The sequence below is a fragment of the Eumetopias jubatus genome, unplaced genomic scaffold, assembly GCF_037043125.1.
Source record: "Eumetopias jubatus isolate StellerSeaLion01/CBP00866 unplaced genomic scaffold, mEumJub1_p1.0 scaffold_12, whole genome shotgun sequence".
Lineage (NCBI taxonomy): Eukaryota > Metazoa > Chordata > Mammalia > Carnivora > Otariidae > Eumetopias > Eumetopias jubatus.
Window position 1 is genome coordinate 6,046,331 of NW_028274818.1, and position 27,993 is coordinate 6,074,323.

Here is a 27,993-nt window from a genome sequence, read left to right on the forward strand (position 1 = left end):
TTCTCTTTGTTCTGGGACTAATACTAATGCTGGTCTTGGGCTTCAGTGAGAATTTGGGATTGCATAGGTCGAGTGGGCCCTATAGTTGAGCCTACGCCATTCACCCACTTTGGAACGGGGGTGGGGGGAGGAACCCAGACTGATGCTCATCTTTCCCCCTTGGAGACTATCATTCTGAGTAGCAAAGTGCAATCTCAATTCCGTTTACTGAACGGAAATTCTCATTTGACTTTTCAAGGACAGAACTTCTCTAAAATTATGACATGGGAGATTTATTTCAGCCCTTGGTGGATTTCCTAACCATTGCTGGAAAAACTGTAGACTGTCAATTTCAAGTTTGTTATCCTGAGCCAAATGTAGTGGTAATAGTAATTACCATTTACCTAGCACTTCATTTGTGTCAGGTGTCCTGCAAGCTTTTACATGCATTATCTTCTTAATCTTCCAACATCACAAGAAATTATTGTTAATTTACGGATGAGAAAACCGAGGCTGAGGGAGAGTGAATGTTCAATCTTCTAGCTAGTGAGTGGCATGAGGGGGATCAGAACCAGGTTTGTCTACCTCCAGAGCCTCTGCTCTTAGTCATTATTCTATAATGCTTTCCTTTTTTTAAAAAAGATTTTATTTATTTAGAGAGAGAGAAGGAGAGAGAGCATGAGAGGGGGGAGGGTCAGAGGGAGAAGCAGGCTCCCCACCGAACATGGAGCCTGATGCGGGACTCCATCCCAGGACTCCAGGATCATGACCTGAGCGGAAGGCTGTCGCTTAACCACCTGAGCCACCCAGGTGCCCCTATAATGCTTTCCTTAATTATTTCTGCAGATTGATTCTTCCCAAGATCCACCCCCTCCCAGTTATTAAAAAATCTACTTTAGAGTGTCAGGTAGTTATGGTTTTTTCTCAGCTAGTCAGCTGTTACATTTTCATGATATTTCTTAAACTGCAACTGTGGGGCACTTCCTCAAAGCATTATTTTGTCTTCTGATACTCAGGCTGCATTTTCCTGATTAATCTGATAAATTGAGATGTAGTTTTGATGTTCTTTAACAGAGCATTAGGTTCTTTGTAGTTGTTTCACTGACCTAACTCCGGTATCCTGCCCCGCCCCTCCCTGAATGTGCCCATTTCCTATTGTTTTCCAGGCTTCTCTTTTCATACTGTTAACAATCAGTTTTGCTTTCTTCTCTTAGTTGCTCACTTTAATTCTGATTTGTTAGGTGTTCAGTAAGTAGGATAGATTTTGCAGGCGCTAAAGTGAAACACTACTTTTTTGCTACTGTTTTTCAGTAGAATATGGCTTCTTTTTCTGGGAGTTGCCATTTTGAGTATCCAAAGACTTCACTGATTTATTTGATTTTTTTTTTTTTTAATATTAGAAGGTGGCTAGTGATACTTAAAAATTCAGATTATGTAATTAGTACTTGTCACTCTAACAGCATTGAATAATTAAATAAAGTGATTAGCTCAGAACAGCCTATGGTGGGATGTGCTTTTCCCCTTTATGGGTAATGAAATTTAGAGCTGTGGTCTACAGACATTTTCTGTGAAGGTCCAGATAGTAAGTATTTTAGGCTTTGTGGTCCTGTGGTCTCTGTTGCAACTACTCAACTCTGCTCTTATAGTGCAGAAGCAAGCTATAGGCAATGTAAACTGAACATGTAAATGAGTATGGCTGTGTTCCCATACAACTTTGTTTATGGACACTGAAATCTGAATTTCACATAATTAATTTTATTTTGTTTTAAGATTTTTTAGTTATTTTTAAGTAATCTCTACACCCAACGTGGAGCTCGAACTCACAACCCTGAGGTCAAGAGTCGCATGCTCTGCTGACTGAGCCAGCCAGGAGCCCCCTGGATTTCACATAATTATTTTTAATATTTAATAGGCTTTCTTTTTAGTACAGTTTTAGATTTACAGAATAATTGAGCAGATAGTACATAGAGTTCTATTTACCCCCCCCACTTTCCATATTGGTAACATTTTGCATTAATGTAGTGAATTTGTTACAGTTGATGAGCCAGTATTGATCCAGTATGATTAACTAAAGACCATAGTTTACATTAAGATTCCTTCCGTGTTGTACATTTTGTGGGTTTTGACGAATATCTAATATCATGTACGTACAGTATCCGACAGAATAGTTTCATGTATCTAAAAAATCCCCTGTGCTCCACCTGGTCATCTCTCCCTCTCTCCTCCTGGGCTCTGAGCAACCACTGATCTTTTCACTATCTATCTAGTTTTGCCTTTTTCAGAATGTCATATAGTTGGAATTGTTCAGTAGGTAGCTTTTTCCACTTAACAACATGAATTTAAGATCTGTCTATGATTTTTCATGGCTTGGTAGCTCTTTTTTTTTTTTTTTTTTTTTTAAGCACTGAATAATATTCCATTATATGGATGTACTACAGTGTATTGGTCTCTCAGCCTGCCATAACAAAATACCATAGACTGGGTGGTTTAAACAACAGAAATTGACTTTCTGACAGTTTTGAAGGCTGGAAGTCTGAGATCAGGTGCCAGCATGGTCAAGTTCTGGTGAAGGCTCTCTTCCTGACTTGTGGATGGCTGCCTTTTCACTGTGTCTTCACAAGGCATAGGCAGGAGAGGGGAAAGGGAGAGGGAGAGGGAGAGGAGTGAAGGGAGAGGAGAGGAGAGGAGAAGGGGGTGGGGAAGGGTATCTCTCTCCCTCTGCCTATAAGGCCACAGTCCTATCAGATTAGGGCCCCACTCTTAAATTTTCATTTAATCTTGATTACCTCCTAAAGACCACCCTGTTTCTGGCTACAGTCACACTGGGGGGTATGGCTTCAACATATAAATTTGGGGGGACATAATTCAGTCCATAGCACAGTTTCTTTATCCATTTACATATCAAAGGATATCTTGGTTGCCTTAAAATATTGGCAGTTGTATATAAAGCTGCTATGTTCATGTGCAGCTTTTTGTATGGACATGTTTTCAGATCATTTGGGTAAATAGCAAGAAGCATAATTGCTGCATCATATGGTAAGAACATATTTAGTTTTGAAAGAAAGTTTCAAACTGTTTTCCAAAATGGCTGTACTGTTTTGCTTTCCCATTAGCAATGAATGAATGTTCTTTTTTGTTGCCCCATATCCTCACCAGCATTTGATGTTGCCAGTGTTTGGATTTTAGCCATTCTAATAAGTGTGTGTGGTAGCTTGTTGTTGTTGTTTTTTTTTTTCTTAAAGATTTTATTTATTTATTTGAGAGAGAGAGAATGAGAGATAGAAAGCACGAGAGGGAAGAGGGTCAGAGGGAGAAGCAGACTCCCTGCTGAGCAGGAAGCCCGATGTGGGACTCGATCCCGGGACTCCAGGATCATGACCTGAGCTGAAGGCAGTCGTTTTTTTTTTTTTTTTTTTAAAGATTTTATTTATTTATTTGTGAGAGAGAGAATGAGAGACAGAGAGCATGAGAGGGAAGAGGGTCAGAGGGAGAGGCAGACCCCCTGCTGAGCAGGGAGCCCGATGTGGGACTCGATCCCAGGACTCCAGGATCATGACCTGAGCCGAAGGCAGTCGCTTAACCAACTGAGCCACCCAGGTGCCCTGAAGGCAGTCGTTTAACCAACTGAGCCACCCAGGCGCCCGCTTGTTGTTGGTTTTTTGTTTTGTTATTTAGATTTGTTTATTTGGGAGAGAGAGCGTGCACGTGAGTGGGGGTGGGGTGGGGAGAGAGAGAGAGAATCTTCAGCCGACTCCCCACTGAGCCCAGAGCCTGTCATGGGACTCAATCTCATGACCTGGAGATCATGACTGAAATTAAGAGTCAGTTGCCCAACCGACTGAGCCACCCAGGCACCCCACCTTGTTGGGTTTTTTTGTTTGTTTGTTTGAAGATTTTATTTATTTGACAGAAAGAGCGCACAGGTAGGCAGAGTGGCAGGCAGAGGGAGAGGGAGAAGCAGGCTCCCCAGTGAGCAGAGAGCCCAATGGGAGGCTTGGTCCCAGGACCCTGGGATCATGACCTGAGCTGAAGGCAGACGCTTAACTGACTGAGCCACCCAGGTGCCCCCCTCATTGTTGTTTAATTTGCAGTTCCCTGGTAACCTATGATGTGGAGCATGTGTTCATATGCTTATTTGTCACCTGCATGTCTTTCCGCTCCTTGTCTTCTTTCCCTCCCTTCCTCCCTGTCTTGACTTTGTACAGAAACAATCTTTTACCACATGTAAGGTATATGTACCAATATCAGAAGCTTCTGTCTGCTTCTGTGGTTTCTTTTTTTGTTTGTTTAAACACATTTCTTTCTTTTTTTTTTTTTTAAAGATTTTATTTATTTATTTGACAGAGAGACACAACGAAAGAGGGAACACAAGCCGGGGGAGTGGGAGAGGGAGAAGCAGGCTTCCCGCGGAGCAGGGAGCCCGATTCGGGGCTCAGTCCCAGGACCCCGGGATCATGACCTGAGCCGAAGGCAGATGCTCAAGGACTGAGCCACCCAGGCGCCCCTGTGGTTTCTTTTATTTTTTTATTTTTATTTTTATTTTTTTTTTAAAGATTTTATTTATTTATTTGAGAGAGAGAGAATGAGAGATAGAGAGCATGAAAGGGAAGAGGGTCAGAGGGAGAAGCAGACTCCCTGCCAAGCAGGGAGCCCGATGCGGGACTCGATCCCGGGACTCCAGGATCATGACCTGAGCCGAAGGCAGTCGCTTAACCAACTGAGCCACCCAGGCACCCTGTGGTTTCTTTTATATATCCTCAGTCTCTTCTGTGAATTGGCCTTCCAGCACTGACCGCAGCCTGACTCCCCCCCAGTGGCTGCTGCTTTCTCTGAAGGCTTGGTGAATGGCGGCCTTTTTGATTCTTGAATCCTTTTTGCCATTTGGGCCTCTAAAGATGGGATAGTCAACTTTCTTGTTTTTCACTGCTACGTTCAGCTCATTCTCCTTTCATCCTCCCTAAGAAACATCCAGTTTGAATTTCACATTGTCACAACATGCTGTGCTCTACCCATCCCTGTTACGTCTGTCACTTTTCTCCAACATTCGTTCCTTGGATGATTTCAGATACTCGGAAGTACTTTAAATACCCTGACCTCTCATTTCCTCGGCCTCCTCTCCTCCAGTGATCTGGCCTCTCACCCTGTCTCACCCATTTCCTCCCCTGATCATAAGCTGAAACGTTGTCGGTGCTGATCACAGTCTCCGTTTCAACAGCCCCACCTGGCCCACCACCTCCTGTCTTACCAGCTCACTCTCTTTTGAGTTCCATCAGTCCCTGTGGTCCTGCTGGGACCCTGCCATGTTTTCGCTGCTCCCCATTTCCTCTGTGTGATCACTTCCCCCTTACCCAGTTCAGTTCCAGGGGCACTCATTATAACTTCCCTCGCTCACAGACTCAGTACCTTGTTTCTCTGTTTTGTAGTTCTCTCTTGGATGAACCACAAGCTTGGTTAAATCTAACTGATTTATGATAGTAACCTGAAACAGGCCTTTAGGTGTGGCCTGGCTGATCATATTTGCCTGGTCCTCTCATTCTCCCGCTTCGATGGTTGTTTTTATGAAGTTTCTTCTCTCTTTAAACCTCTGTCACCTCCTACCCCTTCCTTTGAATCAGAAGAGAACTTCCGCAATCTCCCATTCATCTACCCACCTACCAGCATATTTACCTTCTCTTGTTGGGAACAAATGGCTTCTCGCTGGAGCCCCATGTGCTGTAGATCCCTCCTCTTTAGTCAAGAGTGTTGCTCGAGACTTCTTCCTACTGTTCCCCGTATATCATCATTTCCCTCTATACTAGGTCTTCTCTACTAGTCAGTAAACATGTAGTTGTTGCTCCTATTCAGAGTGAAGAAAAAACCCTCCAAACCCTCTTTAGATGTTACTTCTCCTCTAGCTGTTACTGCGTTTCTCTTTATTTTACAGCAGAATTCTTAAGGAAAAAAATAAAAAGAAACCATGTTCACTGACTACAGTTTCTCCTTTCTTATTGTCTCACCACAGCCAGGCTCCACCACTCCACCAAAGCTGCTGTAAGGTCACCCCTGATTTCCATTTTGTTAAACCTGGTGGCCATTCCTCATCTTACTAAACTGACAAGAAGTAAATGAATAAATAAATGGTCAGGTCAAGGTCAGGTGGGAAAGCTTGCTGACCAAGTTAAAAATAATAGCTACTATAGTTTACTACTGTGAAGGCACATCTAAATATTGGTTATGTGAGATTGGTGAAGAGGATGTTGGAATAGGCAATAGATTTTAGAGATACTTTAGAGGTTACCAGCACCACCACTTTCTTATGGATGCTTTGGGGATATTTGGTAGATACACATTTATTAACCTACTTTCAGTTGTTTTTAAACCACAGAGAGGTTTTTGTTTCAAAACCGCAGAAAATTAAAAGATCACTATGGTGATACCCTTTTTTCCCTCGTCTAGATTTACCAACTGTTAACATTCTGCCACATTGAATATTACCCATACTTCCCTCCTCTTTCATCATCTGAAAGTAGGCTACAGATAATATGAAACTCCTAAACATTTCATCAGGTACCTCCTGAGAACAAGGAAATAGGTATTTTTTTTTAAAAGATTTTTATTTATTTATTGAGAGAGAGAGAGAATGGTAGAGAGAGAGCATGAGAGGGAGGAAGGTCAGAGGGAGAAGCAGACTCCCCACTGAGCAGGGAGCCTGATGCGGGACTCGATCCTGGGACTCCAGGATCATGACCTGAGTCTAACCAATTGAGCTTAACCAATTGAGCCACCCAGGCACCCAGAAATAGGTATTTTTAGAAGCATGAATTCATACTAATACCTACAGGTCAAAGCCGGTAACACAGGGTTCTTTCTCACCTTCTTACATTATAAGCTTACATTTTTTTTTTCTTTCTGAGATACAGGTTTATTGGGAGAACTTATGTACTTACTTGGGAGAACTTATGGGAGTCCAGGGGCCCGACTGGACAAAGCATTCCCTGCTGGGTTACATTTTTTTTTTTCTGTGAAAATTCTGATTCCCAATAATACCCTGTGTTTTTACAGTCTCACTTTAGCTGCTCTGTTGAAAATAGACTGACGGACGGGCAAGGGCAGAAGCAGGGAGAATATTTGGAGGCTACTGTAGTGATCCGAGTGAATTGCAGTGGTGGCAGTGGAGGTAATGGGAGTGGTTGGATTATGGATATATACAGATACATCCAAATATACAAATGTATACACACATAGATTTTTATTTTATTTTTTTAGAGAGAGAGAGAGAGAGCGAGAGCGCGCGTGTGAGTGGAGAGGGGCAGAGGGAGGAGAGAGAATCTCCAGGAGACTCCCCACTGAGCAAAAAGTGGATAAACCTGTGTTCAGTAATTAATGTTTCAGTATTTTATTTTATTTGGAAATGATCTAGGTAGTCAACAAATAACCATCATTTAACTTATTTTAGTAAACATTAAAATTTCAAGTTACCAGAAAGATTTTGGAGACTTTTTTTTTTTAAAGATTTTACTTAGTTATTTGAGAGAGAGTGAGAGCACGTGCATGAGTGCAAGGCTGGGGGAGGGAGAGGGACAAGCAGACTCCCCGCTGAGCAGGGAGCCTGATGCGGGGCTCGATGAGGGGCTCGACCTCACCACCCTGAGATCACAATCTGAGCTGAAATCAAGAGCTGGACATTTATTTATTTATTTATTTATTTTTAAAGATTTTATTTATTTGACAGAGAGAGAGCACAAGTAGGCAGAGCGGCAGGCAGAGGGAGAGGGAGAAGCAGGCTCCCCAGTGAGCAGAGAGCCCAGTGCAGGGTTCCGTTCCAGGGCCCTGGCATCATGACCTGAGCTGAAGGCAGACGCTTAACCACTGAGCCACCCAGGTGCCCCACACATATTTTTAATTTAGATATTTAAATTTTGAAATAGTTACAAAACTAAAGTAAGAATAGTTGCATGCCCTTCACACAGATTCCCTGTTAAATTTTTTTGCATTTACCTGATTTCTTTTTCATTAGAGAGAGAGAGAGAGAGAGATGTGTTGACCCATTATCTTTAAATACTACAGTATGTATCCCCTCCTTGCAAAGCAAGGATACTCCTGTATTACTACCATGTTCTCCTTCCAGTCAGGAAATAAACATTGACATGTTACCATCCGTCTCACAGCTGCCATTCACATTTTGCCATCTGTCTTTTTTTTTTTTAAGATTTTATTTATTTATTTGACAGAGAGACAGCAAGAGAGAGAACACAAGCAGGGGGAGTGGGAGAGGGAGAAGCAGGCTTTCCGCCGAGCAGGGAGCCCGATGCGGGGCTCGATCCCAGGACCCTGGGATCATTAGCTGAGCCGAAGGCAGGTGCTTAATGACTGAGCCACCCAGGCACCCATCATCTGTCTTAATAATGGCTCTTTTTCTTTTCTCGACCAGAATCCTACCCCCAAACACACATCACTTTTACTTGTCAGGTCTCCTTAATGTCCTTCAGTCTGGAATGGTTTCTTGGTCTTTTTCTGTCTCTTGTGTCCTTGACAGTCTTAAAGAATACAGGTCTTTTAGTCTCCAAGATGACCCTAAATCTGGGTCTGTCCACGGTTTCCTCATGTCCAGAATCAGGCCATGCATCCGTGGCTGGAATGCCAGAGAAATCACACTGTGCTCTTCTCAGCGAATCACACTATGTTGATCTGTCCCCAGGTGAGGTTCATCTTGATCGCATGCTCCAGTTGGTATCTGTCAGGTTTCACCACTGTAAAATCACTATTTCCACTTTTGTATTTGATTGCTGTTTTGGGGGAGATAATCTGACATCACACCAATATCCTGTTCCTTGTTAAACCTCCACCCGCCAGCCCTAGCCTCCACTGATAGTTTCTGCCTATATCAACTACCACTCTAATGCCAAATGGTGATTATCTCTGCTGTCATTCTGTCTGCATTTGTCAATTGACATTGTACTGTAAGAAAGAGCTTTCTCTATGTATCTGTGTGTATGTGTGTGTTTATTTCATTATGGACCCACTGACTCCTGTTTGATTCAGTGGGTTAAAATCTGGTACTCCCATTTTATTCCGATGCCCAGATTTTTCCCCGTTTGACCAGTGGGAATCCATTCATATCAGCTCCTTTTTTTTCTTTTGACATATTCCACTCATTCTCGGAGAATTTCCTTATTTTCTGTCACAACAAGATTTTCCATTCTTTTTTTTTTTTTTTTTTAAAGATTTTCTTTATTTATTCATGAGAGAGAGAGGGAGAGAGAGAGAGAGAGAAGCAGGCTCCCAAGGAGCAGGAGGCCCAATGCGGGACTCGATCCCAGGACCCTGGGATCATGACCTGAGCCGAAGGCAGATGCTTAACCATCTGAGCCACCCAGGCGCCCAAGATTTTCCATTCTTATCTTGTGCTTTCCCTGCTTCAGCTCTGGAATCAGCCATTTCTCCAAAGAGCTCTTTAATGGACTTTCATTTAGTGAAGGATGGCAGTTAGTATCCAAGATTTGACCACACAGTATTTTCATTGCTACTGGTATATCACATTCTAGGACCTTTCAGTCCCCGGAACTAGGACATGTATGTGTGTGTATAGATACACACATGTATACAAACATCTATAACTCTTCTGTGTGCATACATTTTTTAGAAATGGGCTCATACCAATACTTCCAATGCCAGTCCAACATCTTAGGTTTCTCTTAGGCTCTTTCCTTTCCATGTTTGTGCATCCTTTCTTAGACAGTGAGAAACCTGGCTCCAAGTATTTTAGATATATTTGATTATTTGCTCAGTTGATTAAGGCATTTGTTCAGTGTCATCATTCTCATAAACATTCAGGCTGCCTCTTCCATTTGCCACTTTGTTCTCCCTCCTACTGCCCCATTTCCTTGGCAGCCTGGGCGTGCTGCCACCGACACTGGACAGCCCCCTCTCTCACACATCATCCCATTTCCTTGGATACCAGGCACATTGCTACAGATGATGACACAGAGCCCCATATCCTCATTGCCCTGCTTCCTCAGAAGCTGACATCTCAGTCATGGGAAACGTAAGGAAGAAAAGGAAAGATGGGAGGGGAAGGAAAGGTAAAAACCAGATTATGTGGATATATAGTTTGAAGACAGAACTGATGGGATTTGCTGGTAGTTTGAATATGGAGAGTGAAGAGAAGTAAACAATGACTCCAACCAGGGTTTTTGGCTTGAGTTACTGGGGGGGAATTGAATTGTGATTTACTGATATGAGGACAGAGCAATAGGGGTTTGCTGGGAAAGATCAGGAGCTCAGTTTGGGATGTGCTACGTCTGAGACCTCCAAGAAGGAGGTGTCTTAAGAGAGGTACTCAGTATGTACGTGCATCCTGAGGTACGGGCTGGAGATGTGTATTTGGGAATTCTTGGCATATAGATGCTATTAAAGCCAGGAACTCAGCTGAGATCACAAAGGGAGTAGAGTAGATAGAAAGTTTATGCTGATCCCAGGGACTATTTCATGCCAGGAGATGAGGAGGAACCAGCAAGATAGGGTCAGCAGTGAGGTGGAAGGAAAACCAGGTGAGTGTGGTAATTTGGTAGCCAAGTGAAGCACATGTTTCAATTAATATGAAAGGATCAACTCCGTCCAGTGCTGCTGATAGGTCAAGTAAGACGAGCACCTTGAATCTACCATTGAATTTAGCAACGTAGAGGTCGTTGGTGACGTTAATAACTATTTGTGTGTGGGAGAGGAGCTTGGTGAAAACAGGCTCCAGAAAGAATGGGAGAGGAGAAATGAGAGGCAGCAAAAGAACTCTTTCAAGGGTTTCAGCCTCTGTGTGGGGCACGTAGCCAGTTATCTACTTAGTGTTTTTGGCTCTGCACCCGAGTTTTAGGTCATCCTTTTGTGAGAGTTGTATGAATAACCTTCCATTACTACTACACAAAATTTTTTGCTAAGTATTATTATTTTAAAGATTTTATTTATTTATTTGACGCGAGAGACACAGAGAGGGAACACAAGCAGGGGGGAGTGGGAGAGGGGGAAGCAGGCTTCCTGCAGAGCAGGGAGCCTGACGCAGGGCTCGATCCCGAGACCCTGGGATCATGACCTGAGCCGAAAGCACACACTTAGCAACTGAGCCACCCAGGCGCCCCTTTGCTAGGTATTATTTTGCTGTAGGTTGGTGAAATGATTCTGGTACTGGCTGAGTTATGATAGGTTGGTGGTGTAGCTCCTATATGTTACACGAAGAAATCAGCAGAGCAGTTTCAGTGGCATGATACTGGGGAGTACAAAAGCAAACTTAGATTTGGAAAAACTCTTTGAAGTTCTTGAGATTCTGAACATTTTAGAGAAAATGGACACTTCACAGGTTGTATGGTAATCAACTGCCTTTGGCCTTTTCAGCATCTTGACTTATCTCTACAGGAAGTTTCAGCCTCGTTTATTAAAGAGTATTTTCTGTGTCCATAAACTTCTTGGTTTATAATGAAATCCTTTTTTTTTTTTTAAGATTTTGTTTATTTATTTGACAGAGAGAGACGTAGTGAGAGAGGGAACACAAGCAGGGGGAGTGGGAGAGGGGGAAGCAGGCTTCCTGCGGAGCAGGGAGCCTGATGCGGGGCTCAATCCCAGGACCCTGGGATCATGACCTGAGCTGAAGGCAGACGCTTAACGACTGAGCCACCCAGGCGCCCCTATAATGAAATCTTATCCAGAAACTGGAATTAGTTAGATTTGCTGAAATAAATTTAATGGTTTAGGTAAGTGAGTCCTTTATTGTTTAGATAGAAAGTTGGTTGTACCCTTAACTGAGGCTTGGATGGCAAACACGAGGTCCGTGGGCTGCCATATTCCTCTTCTATCATCACGGCTGATCAGCTATGGTACATTTCCCCTCCCCTCCCCTCCCCTCCCTCCCTCCCTCCCTCCCTCCCTCCCTCCGTCGTTCCCTTCCTTCCTTCCTTCCTTTCTCTCTCTCTCTTCTTTCTTTTTTCTTTTTCCTTCCTTCCTTCCTTCCTTCCTTCCTTCCTTCCTTCCTTCCTTCCTCCCTTCCTTCCTCCCTTCCTTCCTCCCTTCCTCAGTTTCAGAGGTAGAATTTAGTGATTCATCAGTTGCATAAAACATCCAGTGCTCATTACATCAGGTGCCTTCCTTAATGCGCATCATCCAGTGATCCCTTCCCCTCACCCACGTCCCCTCCAGCAACCCTCAGTTTGCTTCCTAGAGTTCAGTGCCTCTTATGATTTGCCTCCCTCTCAATTTTCATCTTATTTTATTTTTCCTTCCCTTCCCCTATGTTCATTTGTTTTGTTTCTTAAATTCCACATAGGAGTGAAATCATATGGTATTTGTCTTTCTCTGACTGACTTATTTTGCTTAGCATAATACTGTCTAGTTCCATTTATGTCGTTGCAACTGGCAAGATTTCATTCTTTTTGATGGCTGAGTAATATTCCATTGTATATGTACACCACGTCTTCTTTATCCATTCATTTGTTGTTGGACATCTGGCCCCTTTCTGTAGTTTGGCTGTCGTGGACATTGCTCCTATAAACATTGGGGTGCATGTGCCCCTTCTGATCACTGTGTTTGTATCCTTTGGGTAAATACCTAGTAGTGCAATTGCTGGGTCATAGGGTAGCTCTAGAGTGGCTGCACCAGTTTGCATTCCCACCAACAGCATAAGAGGGTCCCCCCCCTTTTTTAAAGATTTTATTTATTTGAGGGAGAGTGAGTCAGAGAGAGAGAGCATGGGGGGGGGAGGGCCAAGGTGAGAAGCAGACTCCCCACTGAGCGGGGAGCCCGATGCGAGGCTTGATCCCAGGACTCCGGGATCATGACCTGAGCCAAAGGCAGATACTTAACCGACTGAGCCACCCAGGCGCCCCAGGGTTCCCCTTTCTAACCATGGTACATTTTCATGTTGAGCCCAGATGTAGCCTCAGAATTCCTGTTAGTAATGTTCCAGGAAGTCACTATCATTTAGTCCAATGTGACCTGATATAAAACTTGTTTGTTAATCCCTGGTGTAAGGATTTAGATCACAAGATAAAAATTATGTGGAAAACAATACATGAGTTAGAAATAGCTTTGAATTGGTTGTCATTCACACTGCTGGAGTTTATCAATAATAGTAAGGGCTAAGGAGAACCCCTAATAGAGCTGGCATAGGGGTACAGTGCTTATTCTTCTCGTGAAATACTGAATTGACAATTAATCTCTATTCTTTTTTTTAAATCTCTACCCTTTTGTGCCAAGATTCTACACTGTTTGCTGAACTTGGCTATTTCACAGACACTGATGATCTGCAATTGGATGCAGCAAAGGAAACTTATGTAAGTATTTACTAGGGGAGAATTACTGAATAATGTGATATTTAATCTTCTATTTATTGCAAGATGGTTTCAGGATAACAGGTTTAGGCTAGTGATTTCAGTTTAAATAATTTTTAGTATTAAGTGTGAAAGTTAGCAGCCATTTTTTACTCAGTAAATTTAGGATTGTAGAAACTGCATTGGTCTTGGTGGGAGAAGACTTGTATTCTAAGTTTACCTTTGACCAAGAGTTGGGTGACTTTGGAAAAGTCACTTAATTGCCTACTTTTTGGCTTTTATAGATACTTTGCTGCATAAGGGAAATGATGATGTTAAAGGGTATATGTGAGTCATGGATCCAGTCAAGCAGAACTTACTAACTTCCTTTTTAAAAGTTACGTATCCTTAGTATAGAAAGCTCTGAAACTTAGACATGTCCTTACTTTTTGCCTGTGAATGGTTAGAAGTCTGTGTATAAGCTATTATTATAGCACTTTGAGGCCTCAAAAGTATCTTTTTCTTTTTTGTTTTAGTACATAGTACATTGGCCTATAGAACTCTTTTATTTTGTCTTACTCTTTAATGGATGAGGTGCTGTTTCACTTGGGGAGTAATTCAAGCGAACGGTGATTTTATATGTACATCAATCAGATTGGATATTTGTTACTTATTTTTTAAGCCTTTATTAACCTGCGTACAAAAATATGTAATGCTTGCTTAGTGAGTTTCTCAGACATTTCTCAAAGAAGAATTTGGCAGTTGTTTTCCTATCCATCAATAGAAGAGAGTAAGAATACATGATATACTTTTTTATTTTATTTTTATTTCTTTTTAAAGATTTTATTTATTTATTTGACAGAGAAAGAGACAGCGAGAGCAGTAACACAAGCCAGGGGGAGGGGGAGAGGGAGCAGCAGGCTCCCCACTGAGCAGGAAGCCCGATGTGGGGCTCGATCCCAGGACTCTGCGGTCATGACCTGAGCTGAAGGCAGACGCTTAACGACTGAGCCACCCAGGCACCCCATGATATACTTTTTAAATCAGTACATGAAATTTTAATAGTTTTTGTTTACCTTATGAGATGTTTGAGAATGCGCTCTAGTGATTAAATTGGCTTTTTTTAAAGATTTTATTTATTAGAGAGAGAGAGAGCAAGAGAGAGCACAAGTGGGGAGGAGAGGGAGAAGCAGGCTCCCTGCTGAGCAGGGAGCCCAGTGTAGGGCTTGATCCTAGGACCCCGGGATCATGACCAGAGCCAAAGGCGGTCGCTTAACTGACTGAGCCACCCAGATGCCCCAGATTAGCTTTAAATATTGGGAGGTTGCCTAAGCAACTGACATTCATTTACAACCTCTGTGGCTTAAACTACCAAGTTACCATACTGTAGTTAGTTTGAAAGGTTCAGGGAAATATGATCCTCATTTTATAACTAACATTCTTATCTTACACAAGGCATTCAGTCTTTCAGTTCCTTAGTTTTTCTAGTATAAAGTTAAGGGATTGGACTAGATGGTGTCTGAGGGCCCTTGCTAGCTTTAAAATTGTGTCATTCTCTTCCACACGTTAGTAGTTTCCCATGAGAAGTCGTAGAAGAGCCAGAATATAGAAGCACAGATATGTTCACTTTACATAAAACGGGCCTGTTAAGTTCCGTACAGATAAAATTCTTATGCTGTAAAAGGTCTTTGTCCGTTTTGGCTGAATACTGAGTAAGAAGCATCCTGGAGTAGGTCATGTCCACTGTTGTGCATGTTAAAAAGTATTGCTAGCACTCAAGCAGGCTTCATTGTTTAGTTTACTTAGGCTAGGAAAATTGAAGGATATTTTTGGTTGCTGAAGGTACAAGGCTGCTTAATTTCTTGATGTGTAGATTCAAGTAAGAAAAAAGCAAAGGGGGTTGACTTAAAAAGGGGTTCTTTCATGGTTTCAGTAGTATTTCTTTTTTCTCACGTGAATGTCCACACATTCTCTTTCTCTAACTTGCACCAATATTTACTTGGTTAAGGGCAGTGAGATCAAACTCTTTCCTTCTTTCCTTTTGTTCTCAATAAAAATAAACCACAAAAGAGACATTTTGAAATAATACTTTAGAAATTATTACCAAATTGTTGTTAATAATTAAGAGACCAATCTTTACTTTTAGCCTGAGGCTTATTTTCTCTACTGTTGCTGTTTTATTATCTGCCATATTAAGTTAATACTGACTGCCTTTGTGGTACTATGTGTATATTGTATACATCTGTTCTTGTCTCCATAACCCTGGACACTTAAGATAATAGGACTATCTTGATCTCAAACTCACGTGTGGCTGTACTTTGTTTATGTATATAGTATAAGATGACTATTCAGATGACCCAGAATATGCTTATATTTAAGTAAAAAAAATTGTCATCTAATTGAAGAAACTAAGAGTTCCTCTAAGAAGTGTGTTGACTTATGTTTGAGAAACTTAGTTTTATCTTCTAGTTTTAAAAAAAATTAGAAATTTTATTTTAGAAATTTGAAAACTTGTACAGTACAGTATAGTAGAAAAAGAAGAAAATTACCCATCCTTCTATGGATCTCCTCTTTCTTAGATAACTATTTTAATATTTGGTACAATAGTTTCAATTCTTGCATATCTTTTGGCTAAAATCTATATTCTTTCCATTGCTATATAGAGATGATGTTTTAAGTGGGCATTTGCTTTGACTTGTTTTCATTAATGGCAATGGGAAAATTTACTTCGCTGGATCTCCCTTATGACAAAAGACATGTTTTGTGACATGTAAAGGTGGATTCCCATAGAAAAGAATGACACTAACTGAATCTTTTAGATGTTGAATCCATTACCTCCCTAATTGTTCCTGCTGTGTTTCAGATAACTGAATTGGTTTATCTTTAGGCCATGCAAGATGTATTCTCAAGATGAACTGATTGACTTAGAAAATTATTTTAACTAAGTTGGGTAATAGCAATTATATTATTTATGGCAAATTATGTCTGATAGTTTGATTTCTAGATCTGTATGTTTTATTCTCCTAATATCCTTTTGCTGATTTGAAACCTACAGGAACACAATTTTGATAATCTTGATTTTGACTTGGATTTGATGCCTTGGGAAACAGGCATTTGGGACATCAACAACCAGCTCTGTACAGGTAATGATGTATTTCATTGGTAAAAATTTTAAACAGATCCATTTTATTTTGTAGTTTGGTAATCATCAAAATTAGGTGGGGTTATTGGGCTACTTTGATGGGTTAAAAAATTCCAGGGATAGATATTCTACTTTTGATGTGGTAGTACACACATAAGTTTCTTGCCCAGGTGGATATAAAGAATTTTATAGTTATGTTTTAGTCACATAATGATAAAGAATTCATAACAGAAATCCTGATTTTGAGTTCTGTATATCTTTATAAGAGGTTAACCTGAGAACCAGGCAGAACTTAGGGAATCAAAGAAAGCGTGGGGTTATCAGAACTTAGGAAGTTGGTGTAGGGGTCCCTTGCATTTGATGTAGATATTTCTCTGGAGGGGGCACCACCTGGCTGATGCTAGTATCTTTAAGGGGCCCTGATGAAGTAGGTTTTGGATGTGCTGAGCAAAGTTGGGCCCTGGAACCAACTATCACTTGTGGGATGAAGCTGATGGGAGGAAGAAACCCCTTTGTCCCCTGTCTTCACTTCAGCATCTTTCCAGTATCCCCCACTGATAGGACCTAAAAGGGAGCCAGCTGGGACATGTCTTAATAACGTGCATCACAGACTATATATAGGAGGTAGACTTAAGAACTGAAGACGGTGGTAAGTCACCAGCATACCCTCCCACCCAAATTGCGGTCCTCCCCACCCCTGCATGTCCCAGGCCCCCATTTTATGTATTTATGTGTCTTGCTTCATGCCTGTCTTCCCTCATAGAATATGGGCTACCCAAGGCCAGTGTTCTGGTTACTATTATCATGTAACAGACTACTCTAAAACTCAGTGGCTTAAAACAACAACCATTTTATTATGCTCCCAGAATCTGTGAGTCAGGAATTTGGGCAGGGTACACCAAAGAATGGCTTATCCCTGTTTTGTGATGTCCAGACCTCAACTGGGAAGATGGTAAGGCTGGAGGAGCTTGAAAGTTGGGGGCTAGCATTACCTTAAGATTTCTTCACTCACCTATCTCTTGCCCGGCCTGAGTGGCTTGATGGCTAGGACTGTCGGCTAGAGCACCAACACATGGCCTTTCTGTGTGGCTTGGCTTCCTTCCGGCTTGGTGGTCTCATGGTAGTCAGACCTCAGAGGCTCAGGTGTGAGTGTTCCAGCGCACAGAGTGGAGACTACGTTACCTCATGTAACCCAGCCTTGGAATTCCTGTAGCATTACTTCCATACTGTGTTGATTGAAGGAGTCTTAAGCCCACCTTGATTCAAACAGAGGGGAAATAGATGCTACTTCTTGATGGGGAAGGGTAAGATCACATTATAGATTATGAGGGATGGTGGTTATTTTGCAGCTAATTTGGCAAAACGTTGCCTGGGCTGTAGTTGCTCAATAAATTTTTATAAATGAAGTTTAGCAAAAGATATGAACATTTTTGTGAGTTTTAATGGTATTGTAAAAAATGTTTTCCAAAATAATTATTTCTGATTTCTTACGTTTTTAAAAGTTACTTTTGGAGGGATCTATAATTTTTTGCATATGGTATAATATTAAAAAAGTACAAAAAGTCTATAGGGTAGAAAAATGTCTCCTTCAGCTGTTGGTCCTCAGCCAACACATTCTCCCCAGAGACAACCACAGTTACCAATTTGTTATGTTTATCCTTCCAGAGAATTAGCGCAGATGGGAGTAGATATATACCTATACACATGTATAATTTATTGCACAAATGGTAGCATACTAGATACACTGTTTTCTGCATCTTGAATTTTCATTTGATGATGCATTTTGGTGACCTTAGCTTCAATATGATTGAATTTTAAGAGTAGATTTTACCCTCTTTCTTATTTTATTTTGAGATTATAGTGTCCAGTGGGAAAATTTTTACTCCATGTTTTTCAGTTAAAGATGTTAAGGCAGAACCTCAGCCACTTTCTCCAGCCTCCTCAAGTTGTTCGGTCTCCTCTCCTCAGTCGATGGACTCTTACTCTTCAACTCAGCATGTTCCTGTAAGTAGCCAGTCTTCTACCATGATTTTGGTCATAATGCTATCTGGGAAATATGCATATGGAGGATGCACTTATCATTTATGAAATGCTAATGTGAGCCCTATGATCTCATTTAATCCCGAGGAACCTGAGTTTCCAGGAAGGGCCTTGGGAGAGCTAGCAAGTTCTTCGTCTCTGGTTTTGCCCTCCTTCCCGTGTTCCTGCCTTCATGATTTCATTGTTTCAGTGGTTTCTTCGCACTTTACCAGTAACCAGTATTTTTTGTTTATTGGCTTACTGTCTTTTCTCCCTGCTGTCCTCTCTCCTGCCTGTCAGAATATACATTCTTTTTTTTTTTTAATTTTTTTATTATTAGAATATACATTCTTTGAGGACAGGGAAGACTCTAAGATGGCTTGATTTGTAACTCCTGGGCCATAGAACCTAGAATGGATTCCTTAATTCACGAAGGCTAAGTACTACCTTTGAATGGGCTAAGGTTTTTATAAAAATCTGGTAACTTCTTAAAAATGCTTCTATTCTCCATCCAGACAAAAGCTCTGAGCGTGGGAAAAGGAAATACTAAAGTATTGAGGTACTTTTTTGAATGGGGGAAGGGAAAATTTAAGGAGAAAAATTCAAATTAATATTTCAGTACATTATATCTGCTGTAAATTGAGATATCTTCATTCTGGCCGACTCAGCATCTAGTCAGCTCTGAAATCCGGACAGTTCAATTCAGTTAATGTCTCTATGATTCATCTTCTTTGCCCCTGCCAGGCCATGATCATCTCTCTGGGATTAAGTCAATAGGATTTTAACTGGCCTCTCTGCCTCCTGACTCCTCCAACTTTTCTTAGCAGAGGAATCTTCAAAGAGAAATCTTTCAGAATTATAAATTTGATCGTGTCAGTCTTTTGCTTAAACCTTATAATGACTTCCCAGGATGAAATTCAAGATGAAACTCAAACTCCCGGAGTACTAGGCCCTTCACGACCTGGCTCCTGCTTATCTTCCTGGCGCATTCTATTCTCCCTTGCTACCTTCACTTTCCCCTTCTAACCCTGTGGGATCCTACCTCAGAGCTCCCACACTCCGTACTCACTCAGCAACTATGCCAGGCTCTGGTCAAAGCCTGGTAGTGAATGAGAGCAGCGAGAGCTCTGCTTTCACACTTGTAGATTTTTGTACATGCTCTTCTGCCTCGAATAGCCCTGTTTTTTTTTCTTCCCTTGTAAAACTCCTATTCATCCTGTTTTAGTCCCAGTTCAAAAACAACTTCCTTTCTGAAGTTTTTCTCTGATTGCTACCATTGGAGGTTCTTTGTGGTCCCACAATTTCTCCAAATGATTTAATTAAAACATTTTTTTTAAATCCCCCTTTAAAAAATTAAAAAAAAATGTATGTGTGTGTGTGTGTGTGTGTGAGAGAGAGAGAGAGCTGGGGAGGAGCAGAGGGAGATGCAGACTTCTTGCTGAGCGGGGAGCCTGACGTGAGAGAGAGAGAGAGGGAGAGAGCTGGGGAGGAGCAGAGGGAGATGCAGACTCCCCGCTGAGCAGGGAGCCTGATGTGGGACTCGATCCTAGGACCCTGGGATCACGACCTGAGCTGAAGGCAAGACACTTAACTGACTGAGCCACCCAAAAGTATATAACAAGGTATATTTACAGAAGCCTGATTTCTATCCTTCCCTTCCCATCCATCCTTACACGAAAGGTAGCATACTCTATACCTTGTTCAGCACTTCGCTTATTTAACTTAGTGGTATATCTTGGAGGTAAGTCCAGTTTCAGGATATAGGATCTTTCTCATTCCTTTTTATGGCTGCATGCTGTTCCGTGATAGATCCATTGTGTGGATATATCATGCTTTCTTCAGTGATTTGTGTTCTCAGTCCTTTCCAGTCTCAAATAATGCTGTAGTGAATAACATGTTACACAAGTCACGTCATATTTTTGCCAGGATGTCTTTGGGATGTAATCCTAGACATGAGATTGTGGAGATCAAGGTGAATACATTTGTAATGTTGTGGATTATAGCCAGGTTCCCCTCCGTAGGGTTGTGCAGTTGTGTGGTCTGATCAGCAGTGTGTGAGGGGCTGGTATTCACATTGTTGCTCCACACGTGCTTTGTTCTCTATTTGTTTTATTCTAAGTGTGGTTGAACATCTTTTCAAATATTTCATATGTATAAGGCCCTATTTGTGTTTCTTTTTAAATGAACTATCCATTCAAATTTTGGTTCACTTTTCTGTTGGATTATGTTGGTCTTTTTCTCCTCAAATTTTAGGTTGTTTTATTACATATTAGGATTATTAGCCCTCAGTTTGTGAAATAAGTTAAGTATTTTTTTCCCCAATTTGTCATTTGTCTTGATGCTTTGTGTCTGGTGGTTATTTTCTCCAGGCATACTTTTTTCCATAGCCAAATTACGGATCTTCTATTGCCTTTTTTTGGTCATTTAGAAGAGGGTTTTCACCACTCAGGTTATAGTATTTTTACTCTTGTTTGTATCAACTTTTTGTTTGGAATAATCTCAGACTTAGAGAAATGTTACAAGGATATTTCAAATAACTTTTTTTTCCTGAACCATTGGAGAGTAAGTTGCCAACCTGATGTTTATCACCCCCAGATACTTCACTGTCTACTTTCTACAAGCAAGGATGTGCCCTCTGTAGCCACAATACAATCACTAAAATCAGGAAATAAACGTTGATACATTACCTTCATCTAGTCCTCAACTCCCACTTAGCTTAAGCCAGTTGTCTCAGAGATATCCCTTAGACTAGCAACAGAATCTAGTGTAGAATCCAGCATCGTATTTGGTTGGCTTGTCTTTTTCATTTCCTCCAGGTGAAATGATTTATTCTTCCTCAGCTTTCATGACCTTGTCACTGGTGGAGATTAAAGACTAGTTATTATGTAGAATGTTCCCTCAGTTGGGTTTGTCTGATGTTTCCTAGGGATTAGATTCAGGTTTTGTATCCATGGCAGGAATATCACCGAGGTGATGCCGTGTGTCTGTCTCATTTACTTTTGATGAGATGGCACACAATTTCAATTTGTCATTACTGATGAGGTTCACTTTGTTCACTTAGTTAAGGTAATGTCTGCCAGGCTTTTCCACTGTGAAGTTGTTTTGTCTGCTATAAATATTTTGTGAGGCAGTACTTTAAAATGATGTAAAAAAAAAAGTCAGTTTCTCAGCAAAGCTTAAGTTTATCTGTTTATTTCTTTATATCAGTATGGACTTACGGTTTCTTATTTTATTCAACAGGTTGTAATCCATTATTGTAATTATTCTGATTCTTATGTTGCCCTGGATTTGGCCAGTGCAACTCCCTTCACACAGACTTCTGTGTTCTTTTAATAAGTCTTCATTGGGCTTTTTGATAAATCAGGCTGACCCAGTTTTGATGCCCTTATCACCCTGTTCTGACTCCCAGTGCTGGAGTGTTCTCCCCATCCCCACGTGAACACTCTCCCTACCTAACTCAGTTTGGACTCTTACACTCTACCAGCTCGCCTCTCTGCATGGATGCTGGTCTTGCTCTGTCCCATCTAGTGGCTTTAGGGTCAAATTACTCAGCAAGGAATATTTTTGTTTGCTTGTTTGTTTATTCATTTGTTTCTTAGATAACCACAAGTGAGTGAACTCCTATGGTCTTTGTCTTTCTCAGTCCAACTGATTTCACTTAGCCTAATGCCCTCTATGTCCATTCATGAGCAAGAAATATTTTCTCAGTGACTGTTAATACATATTTTTTAAGGTTTTATTTTTATTTATTTTTAAAGATGTATTTATTAGCACACTCGAGGGGAAGGAGGGTGGGGCAAAGGGAGAGGGGGAGGGAGAGAATCTCAAGCAGACTCCCTTTTGAGCTTGGAGCCCAATGCTCCTGACCTGAGTCAAAATCAAGAGTTGGATGCTCAACTAACTGAGCCACCCAGGTGCCCCATGAGGTTTTATTTTTAATTTAGATCTCTGATCCGTTTGAAATTTTCCTGGTGTACGATGTGAGACCAAATCTAAATTTATCTTTTCTGAAATGACTATGAAAAGAATGGTTCCAGTACAAAAAGTTCATCTTGTTCTCAGTGACTTCAATTCTGTGTACTTAAAATAGTTTATGTAAATGATGTTACTGTGTTAGATCTCTTTGTATTTCTTTTAAAAATCAACACAGTGTTTTTAAGATCAATTCATATTGTTCGGTATTGCATCTAACTGCACAACACTTCACAGATATGTTCACTCTATTTTACCTCCATCACAGTGAGCATTGACAAAAACGACCTTTTATGGGTCCATGTGAGTATCCCTTCGGGATGTACACCCAGGAGTGGAATTGCTGAGAGGTAGAGTGCAGGTACTTCACTTGACAAGTGCTGCCATCTTGCTCTCTGGACACCTGTGGTAGTCTGCAGTCCCAGCAAAAGTGCTGGAGGATCCTTGTAGCTTCTCTTCACCGCTAATGCTCAGCGTTGCCTGGCTTTCTAATTTTTGCCAGATGGTATAAATTTTTTATTGTTTTGTTTTGTTTTAATTCGTATTTCTTTGATTACTGATTGTTTTCAACATTTCTTTACATGGCCTTTTGGATTTGGGTATTTTTTCTTTTATAAATTGTTTATTCCTGTCTTTTGCCAGTTTTTCTATTGAGTTGTCTTTTTCTTACTCACTTGCAAGAATTCCTTCTATATTTGAGATAGTAACTTCGTTGGGTTTAAACCTTACATATATCTTTTTACTTTCTATTATCTATTAGCTTTGCAGTCTTTATTGAGTAGGAATTTCTAATTTTGAATACTCAGATTCATCTTTTTTTCCGTTTGCCTCTTTGGTTTATTTTTTGAAGTTTTTTTTAAAGAAGTCTTTCTCTGCTTGTAGGCCGCAAAGGTATTTTCCAATATTTTTTTCTATTAACTACATGGCTTACCTTTCACATTTAGGTTTCTTAATACCTTTATTTATTATTTTTTAAAGATTTTATTTATTTATTTGAGAGACAGACTGAGAGAGAGTGGGGTGAGGGGCAGAGGGAGAAGCAGACTCCCTGCTGAGTAGGGAGCCTGATGTGGGCCTCGATCCCAGGATGCCGGGATCATGACCTGAGCTGAAGGCAGAGGCTTGACTGACTGAGCCACCCTGGGGCCCCAAGATTTCTTAATACCTTTTTAAAAAAAATTTAATTTAATTTTTAATTTTTTTTTGAAGATTTTATTTATTTATTTGACACAGAGAACGAGAGAGAGCGAGAGAGAGAGCACAAGTCGGCAGAGAGGCAGGCAGAGGGAGAGGGAGAAGCAGGCTCCCCTCTGAGCAGAGAGCCCAACATGGGACTCGATCCCAGGACCCTGGGATCATGACCCGAGTTGAAGGCAGATGCTTAACTGACTGAGCCACCCAGGCGCCCCTTCTTAATACTTTAGAGTCTACCTTACTATGTCGTGTTAGTTAGGGATCTAGTTTTAATTTTCTCTAAGTGAGCCAGTTTCCCCAGTTGTATCACCTTTATAATCATTCTGTTAAAGAATATCTTATGTCTCTCTGTTTAGTCAAGTTACTTTTATGTAACTCAATTAAGTTTTGAAATTTTCTTTATATAGGTTCTGTACATTCCTTAGAAAATTAACTCCTAGGTATTTTATAACTGTTATAGCTCTTGTGGGTGAGATCTTTTTTATTATATTTTTAAGTGATTATTCATACAATATTTTCAGAGTGAAACGTTTTTTAATTGGTTTTTATATGTGTTCCAAGTAGATAGCATGTCATCTTACAAAGGTACTTCTTCTGTCTCTTCTATTTTAATATTTATTCCTTTTATTTCATTTTCTAGTATAATTATGTTTGCTAGAATTATAGAAAAAGCAGTTACGTTTCTTATCCTGACTTAAATGGTACTGCATTTAGTATTTCACCATTAAGTATGACATTGGCTATGCAATTATACATAGCTTTTTTTTTTTTTTTAATGTTAAGAAAGTATCCCTCTAATCCTTGTTTTCTAGGACTTTCGTAAGGAGTACTTGCTGAATGTTAAGAAATACCTTTTAAGCATCTAAGGCCATGAAGAGAATCATATCCTCCTATGTTGTTACCTTGTACTCTCTGGTTTATTCCAAATATCATCTGAAATACTCTGTAAGGTTCACAGAGCGCAGCTTATGGCTATGTGCTGAGTAGGTGTTGAGGATGAATGAATGAAGCAGTTGCCATTGTTACCAGCATGACTGGGAGTGACCATATTCTCTCTAGGTCATTTTGATTTTTTTTTTCTTATCTGATCCCCCCCCCAAAAAATTTGCCTTTGTGGGGCACCTGGGTGGCTCAGTCAGTTAAGCGTTTGCCTTCAGCTCAGGTCATGATCTCAGGGTCCTGGTATTGAGCTCTGCATCCACATCCAGCTTCCTACTCAGTGGGGAGTCTGCTTCTCACTCTCTCTACCCCTCCCCTAGCTCATGCTCTCTCAAATAAATAAAATCTTTAATTTTCCTCTCAGAGTAGAAGTGCTACTTTTATCCTATGTTAAGTTTCCTTATGGCAACAAAATGAGACAGATCCACTGAATGCTAAAAGACTTGGAAAATGTTATCTTTATACATCTCTGTATTAATAAGTCACCCATTAAATAAAAGAAAATAGCCTTGTTCCTTTCAGTGTTTGTCTTTCTTTCAAAACATTTGGGACAAAGGCAGCATTAATAAATGAAAAACAATAGTAAGAATTATTTGTTTTGAGTTTCTTGTAAGACTACTGAATAAGAGATTGGGGGAAAGGATATTGGCATTTTAACCATAGTCTTATACCAAATGTTTGTATGGCTAGGAACCAAGTAAATATCAAGTGTGCGGGAGGAAATGTAGGAACAGATCAGTGATTCCCATCTTTAATACAAGAGGATGATGTAAATGTCCTCTGCAATTTGAATTATTTTTCCTCTTGTATCGATGGATAATGTTACTTTCTTTATCCATAGTCTCTTAGTACTTAGTACCTAAAGTTTCTAATATATCATACCTTTGCCTTGAAGTTGTCCTAGAATGTTCGTTTATGTATGGATTTTGCCTCTCTAAGCCATTTTCTGTTCAAGAATTATATTCTTCTCCGTGAATTTCTTTGTATTTTATTTTGCTACAGGAGGAGTTGGATTTGTCGTCTGCTTCCCAGATGTCTCCCCTTTCCTTATATGGTGAAAGCTCTCATAGTCCCTCCTCAGCAGAGGCACTGAAAGAAGATAAGCCCATCATTGGTCCTAGGAGCAAAACTGGTATGACTCCCATCTCCTAACTTCTGTTCTTTCTAAGTTGGACTGAACTTAGGTTCCATTTTTAAAAAGAAAATGTTGGATTAAGTGCATGTTTATTAAGCTGGCTTTTTGTTTTTAAAATAGAGGACCTGTCTTCCTTGGTTGTCTTGTCTTTACAGGTGAAAAATGCTTCAAAGTAGATGTAGGCCTCATCGTCTTCAGGAGAGAATTCAAAGATTCAGTTAAAAATACTGAATGTGAGGGACATTTGGGTGTGACATTTATTACCTCTTAATCTTCAGGCCTTATTTAGTGATTTTTAGCTATTCTCCTTTACCAGTTCATATATCCCCTTCCCAAAGCTGCAGTGTGGTCATTCCAGTGAAAACCATCATTTTGACCATCAGTGTGGTCAGAAAGGAAGATCTCATTTGACTTCTAAAATAAGTCCTGGGGGTGTCGTGTACAGCGTTAGTAATACTGTGTTGTATATTTGAAAGTTGCTAGGAGAGTAGATCTTCTAAGTTTCATCACAAGGAAAAAAACTTGTAACTGTGTGTGGTAGCAGATGTTAACTAGACTTCTTGTGGTAATCCTTTTGTGATACAAATATCAAATCATGTTGTACCCCTGAAATCAATATAATGTTATATGTCAACTATACCTCAAAAACGGGGGGTAGACCTCAGATTAAGGACTTTTTTTAGTCCATTAAGTATAGATAGCTCTGCTTAAACTCCAGGTAAGGATAGTTATTCAGAGGTCAAGGTAATGTGTAGAAAAAGGTGTATAATAGAACCTATTTTCTAGGGATTGCTTTCACATTGATTTGTGGTTTGTTTGGATTTTCTCCAGAAAATGGACTGACTCCAAAGAAAAAAATTCAGATGAATTCAAAACCTTCAATTCAGCCCAAGCCATTATTACTTCCAGCAGCACCCAAGACTCAGACAAATTCTGGCGTTCCAGCGAAAACCATCATTATCCAGACACTACCCACACTTATGCCATTGGCAAAGCAGCAGCCAATTATCAGCATACATCCTGCACCCACTAAAGGTACCTGAGTGGCACTTGAGGCTGCGTATGTTTAATTGATGGGTACTAAGGCTTGCCTCATGTCATTTGTTTTAGCTCAGGTTATAATTTCTGAGCACATGCTGTGTGCCAGGAATTGTCCTTGGTTTTGAGGATGTTGCAGAGATGACTAACATGTGGTTCCTGTCCTAACAAGGTAGATGGCTATCCAGATTAATTATATCTGATACTTCTTTTTTCTTATAGTTTTAATTATGAAAACACCTGTCAGGCTTGTGGTTTTATATAACCACTTGTAATGAAGAAGAAAATCCAGGAAACTTTCTTGGTACCATTCTGTCCTGAGATTTTTGTGTCCATGAACTCTTGTGTTTTTTTTGTTTTTTGTTTTTTGTTTTTTCATGAACTCTTGTTTTTAAGGAGTGGTCAGTATGTAAATAACATCACGGGTCTAATAGGTGAGTTTCAGCAATAGGATCAGGCTCTTCCTCTCTGCAGAGGCAGCATGCTTTAGTAAACATGATCTTGAGTGAGGGCATTAGGAAGAGATCTCAACTCTTGTCTTCACATAGTTAAGAATGTGTGTGTTTCTATATTTTATCCACCAGGTGGCCTCATATACTTGATTCTGCACGAATTGTAGTATTGAAAGAACGTGTTTGAGGATTTGGTAGTGTGCAGATACAGGAATCATTTGCACGTGAAGATGTCTTAGGCAGGTTATCTGTCATTCTCATACTGATGCGTGTACACAGGAGTAAAGGAAAACCTGTTTAACGTTCTTTCCCTGGATTTAGAAAGGACTAGGTCTCAATGGTCTATGGATTGTAAACAAATGTTTCTTTTATGGCTATGTTTCCAGCTCTAGATTGTTAATTCATTTCTTTGGATCAAGAAGATCAAGTTTTAATGAGAGCAAGGTCATAAATTTGATTTCTAGTTACTCTGTTAGTTTTGTTTTATTCCACGGTCACGGACAGTATGACATTGATAAAGAGAAGAGCTAGGTGGGAGACTGGACAATTCAGTGAAAATCCATCAAAGTCTACCAAAACCCTAGACCTGAAATACCTGCCCTTTCAGTACAGGGTCAGAACTGCTGCCTTTTTCATGTGAAAAATAGCAGTCCTGTAGAAGGGGTGTTCTTGTGGTCTGTGAATGGATGTTAAGTGTTCATGAACTTGAAATAAAATGTAAGATTTATTGTGTCTGTGGATTTTTCTAAGGTGAGTCTCCAAAACTTTCATCAGGATCTCAACGGGGTCTATGTCTTTCCAAAAGTTAAGAATTTAAACTTGTGAAGAACCTCATTTTGGTTCCCATAAGCTCTT

At 40.4% G+C, this 27,993-nt stretch overlaps 1 protein-coding gene across 1 annotated transcript in view; it reads left to right on the top strand.

Annotated features, from left to right (window-relative positions):
* ATF6 (activating transcription factor 6) overlaps positions 1-27,993 on the top strand; it is a 207,191-nt gene that overhangs the window by 856 nt on the left and 178,342 nt on the right. Inside the window, exons 2-6 of the mRNA XM_028104722.2 lie at positions 13,195-13,271; positions 16,303-16,390; positions 18,287-18,393; positions 25,516-25,645; positions 26,480-26,683. Of these exons, the coding sequence (XP_027960523.2) occupies positions 13,195-13,271; positions 16,303-16,390; positions 18,287-18,393; positions 25,516-25,645; positions 26,480-26,683 (606 nt within the window). The remainder of the gene's footprint in view (positions 1-13,194; positions 13,272-16,302; positions 16,391-18,286; positions 18,394-25,515; positions 25,646-26,479; positions 26,684-27,993) is intronic.